This window comes from Volvox carteri (assembly GCF_000143455.1).
Source record: "Volvox carteri f. nagariensis unplaced genomic scaffold VOLCAscaffold_55, whole genome shotgun sequence".
NCBI lineage: Eukaryota > Viridiplantae > Chlorophyta > Chlorophyceae > Chlamydomonadales > Volvocaceae > Volvox > Volvox carteri.
In genome coordinates this window covers 925,131-930,911 of record NW_003307598.1, presented here as the reverse complement: position 1 = coordinate 930,911, position 5,781 = coordinate 925,131, and the positions used below count along the sequence as shown (strand labels likewise).

Sequence of the window (5,781 nt, the reverse complement as noted above, 5' to 3'; positions counted from 1 at the left end):
GTGCACCCCAGCATTCGCAGCAAGTGCAGCCTTGACAGCTGGTGGCTCCTGAACACCTGCCGTGAGCTCCTGCCGTGTTCGAAATGGAGGTGGTCCTTCGTCAGTGCCACAAGCCGTTGCTAACCTGCACACAGCACGGGTGGACCCACAAGGGAGGGCCCAGGCTTTTTATCTAACATGTCAGAATTAGAGAGAAAGAAAGACAACTTAGGGTTTAGAGAGAAGAGAATACAACTGGTGCAGCCCCATCTCCGTACCTGTGCAGATCAGCAACATCAGTACGCCAGGGATGACCTGGCGAGAGCCAGCGATGATGGTTACACCAAACCGTCTTGGTGCCCACCCTGTGCCCGACAGCACAGCACTTGAAGCAGCCAGACGGTGAGGGGGTGCCCTTGAGGCCGAGATGCTTCTGGAAGCCCTTATAGTCCATCACAAGACCCACGTTAGCAACATACAGTGGGAACTCCTCACCAGTTCTTGCGTCCGTTACCACCACACCTTCGGTAATCAGTGTCAGTAAGTCATCCGTGATGAGTAGAAGGGTATGATTGGGGTCGAAATACTCCGCTTGCTTCTGGCCCGTCAGCTTGACGTTTCCCGCCGTTACACACAAGATTGTGCAATATCCCAGCAGGTACCGCTTTTCCGGAGGCGTGTTGACAACGAGTAGAAGCCACGCCGTGCTTGAGCGTTCTTGCTCGTCTGCAGGCACCTGGCAGGCAGGAGGTTGGTTAATAGGGATGACAGTGAACATGGCAATATTCGATCCTCCGGCCTACCCAACCATCCCAAATCCAAGCAAACTCACCACAAACGCGTCGGAGGCAATCATTGTGACGAGGCAGCGGGGATCACGGAAACGGGGGTCCGAGGCCAGCAGTTCCTGGACTACAGCTGCATCACAAATGTCCCTCAGCTGCCCATTGCGCCTCATCCGATCTGGGCTCTGCCAGCTGGAGAACTCCTCCGCGAGCTGCTTGTTGCTGAAGACACGCCCGCAGAACCCGCCAATTGGGTTATAGGTCAGATATCTTGCCTCCGAGCGCATCTTTGGACAGGCAATCCACTCGCCTGCCCGCGGGCCAGGTACCATGCCCCCGCAATGATCAGCCCCCCGATACTCGGGCCCACGGTAAATGAACCCACAGGGGCACATGTCGTACCGAATGAGCCTTGGCCATCGACAACCACCCACATCTTGAAGCTGGGTAAGTGCTTGCTTGAAGGACGTTGGAAGAAATGGTGCTGCTGCCCTCTGTTCCCTGCTGGCATACGGCCCAGTGAAGTCAGCATGCTTCTTGCTGAGCATCTCCCTCACTACCGTCTCCGTGGCAGATGGGCTGCTGTCCTTGACGTCAAGTGCGTGAAGGCAAGCTGTCACTACCAGTGCACGAATGGCAGTGTTGTTCGGCAATTCTGGATAAGCCACACGCTGAAACCGTGTGAGAGGCCGACTGCCATCATTCCCTGGCAAGAATGTGAAATCACCCGTTTCAAGCATACACATGTACCATGACAACTTCACACATTTCACCACCAAGCTCACCCGGTTGCCAGCTACGTCGGTGTGTGTCACCTTCCTCCGCCAGGAGTTCTTCTCGCGTTGGCAGTTCTAGGCCTTCCCACATCCATAGATAGTCCATCATCATCATCATCATCGGGGCCCTGAGGCTGTAACCCATGGCCAGGCATGGGAAGATCGTACAGAGGCACGTGCCCCATGTCGCCATGGATACTGCCACCACTACTTTCTGGTTGACCTGTTCGAGGGGATTGCAGTCCCGGGGATGGTGGGGACTGCATGGACTTCGGGGAAAGCAGGGACTGCATTGGTGACTGTTCCCCGCCTGGCACATCACGGCGCACCACAGGTACGGGCCTGTCAAATGTAGGGTTGCCGGCTGGCAACCGGCGGTAATTCCCAGCGGCTGGTGCACCCCCGGGGCTTCCGTGGCTGAATACGGTTGGGGAGTGGCCATGTTGGGTGCCCTCCGCTGCAGGAGTGCCCAAGACCATGGGTGGGCCGTTACTATCACCATCACCGCTTCCGTTCTGCTCCTCCAGTACAGCCGCCAATACCTGTTCAAAATCTAGTTTGTGCTGCCGGAGGCTGTGTGCTGGAGATGCAGCCTGTGTTCCCAACCGCTGCCAACGCTGGACACGACTGGGTGTCCGACGGAGGTTGTACGGTGCGACAGAAGGTGATTCAGAAGCGAGAGACACTTCTGTTGTCTGGTTGGATATGTGTGCTACTACCGGCAAACCTCTCAGTCCGAATCGGACAGGGGAAACGTCGATCTCGCTGCTCTCTGACCCTTCACTGCAAGCATGCCTTTGGCTCTCAGCCATTGTCAAATAGAAGTTCTCATTGTGAAAACATTGGCAATCAGTCCTGTGGTAGGCGGACAAATTACAGGTTGCACTCGACAACGTGGTCGTACACAGGCTGCTTTGCCTCCATGGATACTCCTAATAGGTACATTCAAATTTAATCATAGCTACGTTCATATACTACATACCCTTGGCTCGTTTATTAATAAGACGGACAAGCTAAGCTAAGCGACGACCAATATCGACAACTCGGTCGATCGTATTCACTGCCACCATTGTTTACATAAACAATGCACACAATGCACATTTTCAATTCCCCATATGGTGGTGCTTATGGCGGCGAAAATGATGGCGTGGTAGGGCGGGTCGACCACCGCCAGACCACCGTTGACCGTCTTCCTGCAGCACAGGCCCGAGCTTATGGTGCTCCTAATCCTGCAAGACTTCAAATGACGCCCGAGAATCTTCCTGGAAGGGCGCCTTACGCTTCACCAGGTGTGACCGCGTTTGGGGTCAAACATCCGGAGCTCCCACCCAAGACTCTTGATGCTCTTAGGAGAGCATGCATCGAAAATGAGGAGAACATGGACAGTATTTCAGAAGTGATCCGCTCGGAGCTAGACATAGCAGGTCGCGAGGGGGCACTCAAGCTTCTGGCTGAGCTTAAAATCCCGCCCATCGACTGCAAGCGCGTGCTTGACAGCCTGTTGTCGACAACACCATCCAATCACTCCAACAAGACCAATAAGTCGAAGTCGCGAATTAGGTAAGCAGCCCGGCACAATGCCTTTCGATTGACCATTAATATTGCATTGAATTCACACCTAGGTAGGCCTACTGGGTGACTAGAACCATCATTACATTACATCACTTACACATCCGTTCCTAATGATGCATGCAGTGATCCCTATGAACGCGGAGGGGGGTTAAGAACGTTCTTAAGTCGTTCTTAGCCCAGCCAAATTGATAAAATCGAATAATCAGTAGAACGTTCTTACATCGTTCTAAGAACGTTCTAAGAACATTCGTATGACCTCCGTTTATCTTAAAACCGTTCTTTCAAATTCTTTAGCATTCTTCAGGTCCCAGCAGTCTTATGTATTCTCTTCTATTCTTTGGGGTGTTCTTATACGTACTTAGTGATTCTTTCTCTAAAGCATACTTAGCTGCTCTCTGACCGGTTTTAACCATTCTTACCATAGGTTTGCTAAGTATGGCACCCATTCTTAAGTCTCATTCTTAAGAAATAAAACCACTCTTTACCATTCTCTACGATTCTTTACCATTCTTTAGGGTCAGCAGTCTTATGTATTCTTTTCGTTCTTTGGGTGTTCTTATACATTCTTAGGCCAACTTATTGATTCTTTGCCTAAAGCATACTTAGCTGCTCTTTGGCGGGTTTTAACCATTCTTACCATAGGGTTTGCTAGGTATGGCACCCATTCTTAAGTCTCATTCTTATGAAATAAAACCACTATTTTAGCATTCTTTAGGGCCAGCAGCCTTCTGTATTCTCTTACATTCTTAGGGGTGTTCTTTTACATTCTTAGGCCAAATTATTGATTCTTTAATAAATAGGTGCATCCAGATTGTCATCGGAAGATTATATTGCCATGTAGCATGGAATGACATCATTTAACGAACAGCATGATATATAATCAATCGTTACATTTGGAATGACATGTATAAAATCTCAGTTGTGGGTATCAACCGTTTCCACATTTGTAACACAACCCCTTATACATTATGTGTGGGACAGGCGGGCATATCTACACCGGTGGTCGCTACCAGGTGAAACTCTGTCTACCCAGGTATTTCAGGGCACCCTCATCCAGTCACCCTAGCCATCTTCTCAGTGAATCACTCGGGTACATCTCAGGAGTGCTCCCACCACCGTCATCCAACGACATGTACATCTGCAAACTTAATGGCGGCTGGAGTCCATTCCTGGTCAGCTCTAATGTCAACATTATCCCAGGCCGTTACTGTTCATCAAATAGCGGCACTCTTACCTTCCACCATCGGTAAAACGTTTTACCTTGACTGGTGGCAATCCTGGAACCTCCGGAAGCGTCAGTGTATACACACATGTGTTAACAATGCTGCCTGCTAAGTTCATGACCTACGTATATATGTATATGTACGACACACCAGCACTAGTAGTACTACATGTACAGGAACTTGATGAACAATGCATAACAGCCATAAGGATATTCATACCATGTTATGAACACATGTGTACACAGTGGCTACTTAGCACAGCTGCAGCCTTTCATAAGCCCATGATGCATAGAGGGTTTAATAATTACGTATGGTCTACTACACCAATCAAACTGGCTGCCTTACAGCAGCATGAATTCAAGGCTTTGCAGCCATTTGCAATGGGCAACCATCCATCCTAGTGGGTCAAGCAACAACACCCATCACACAACAGCCTTTCAATACCATGGCTCGAGATATGTACATGTTGTAGCATGCATACACATGTGCAGAAGGAGCAGGCATGCATGCCAACTCCATCCCGACACATAGGTCAAACATTAATCATGATGCTAGTTAGCAGTATGTAGCAGGCCCTCAATTATACCGACCATCCCTCTGTACTTGTTTCCATGCCCCAGAAGTCACAACTACGTCTAACCCTTAATGTTGTTCCCCTTCAAGGCTGATGATATCTGCTTTGCACTGACGCCCAGGGTATCACACGCCCAGGGCACAGCATGTCTGCAAGCTTGTCGATAGCCAGGATGCCCAGAACAGGCCAGGTTATCTGCATATATAGGAAGTAATGAAAGCTTGTCAGGATACAGGAACTGCTGGTGGTTAATTAATGTCCTGTCGTTCCTTACTTTATCAAACATGGTCAAGGGGTAGAGTCCTTGATGGCGAGTGTCTTGGTAGGCTCAGGCAGGGTAAATTTTGCACGGTGGTGCAGCCCCTTCATCTTGCCAATGACCAGGATCTCAATGGTGTCCTCAATGGAAACCGATGCCTGCACCACCAAAGAATTAGTAAAACCGGATCCAACTGAGTAATCAGTTGCAGAAATGGCCAAATTATATGTTGCAAGTTAGAACACAGAGTGTACAGCAATCTGCCATAATATATACTTGCCATGTCACTGAGCACCAAGCCCGCCCCAAGCACTGATGGTGTGCTCGGCTTGTCTTTGGAGCCGCCCACCAGATAGCAGCCAATCGTCTTGTCAGCCAGGTTTTACTTGTTGAGGTAGGACACGTGGCCGCCTGCCGACTTGTACTTGTCCATCTCCTCCAGGCTGTCATCCAGAAGGGAGGCCCAGCAGCAGGGGTCAGCAGGAGCAGCATTTCCTGGGCCCTGCTGCCGTGTTGTCCTGCTGTACTACCACGGTGCCATCTTCAGCCGTGTCCAGAATATTATGATTAGGCACCTGGGCACCCTGCTGGGCAGGGGTTGGCTCATCACCTG

The 5,781-nt window shown here is 50.3% G+C and overlaps 2 protein-coding genes across 2 annotated transcripts in view; one reads left to right on the top strand and one right to left on the bottom strand.

The window, feature by feature from the left end:
• Positions 1 to 2,352, bottom strand: part of itnpB (Idaten transposition protein) — a gene marked incomplete at both ends in the record, with an annotated part of 6,863 nt that extends 4,511 nt beyond the window's left edge. The window contains 5 exons of the mRNA XM_002955822.1: positions 57 to 124; positions 258 to 715; positions 812 to 1,470; positions 1,550 to 1,763; positions 1,870 to 2,352. Coding sequence (XP_002955868.1) covers positions 57 to 124; positions 258 to 715; positions 812 to 1,470; positions 1,550 to 1,763; positions 1,870 to 2,352 — 1,882 coding nt within the window. The remainder of the gene's footprint in view (positions 1 to 56; positions 125 to 257; positions 716 to 811; positions 1,471 to 1,549; positions 1,764 to 1,869) is intronic.
• A 180-nt stretch (positions 2,353 to 2,532) lies between these two features.
• Positions 2,533 to 3,104, top strand: VOLCADRAFT_106994 (uncharacterized protein; the record flags this gene model as incomplete). Its single annotated transcript, XM_002955881.1, has 1 exon — positions 2,533 to 3,104. Exon 1 carries the CDS (start codon positions 2,625 to 2,627, stop codon positions 3,102 to 3,104), a length of 480 nt encoding a protein of 159 aa, XP_002955927.1. The 5' UTR covers positions 2,533 to 2,624.
• Between the last annotated feature and the right edge of the window lie 2,677 nt (positions 3,105 to 5,781).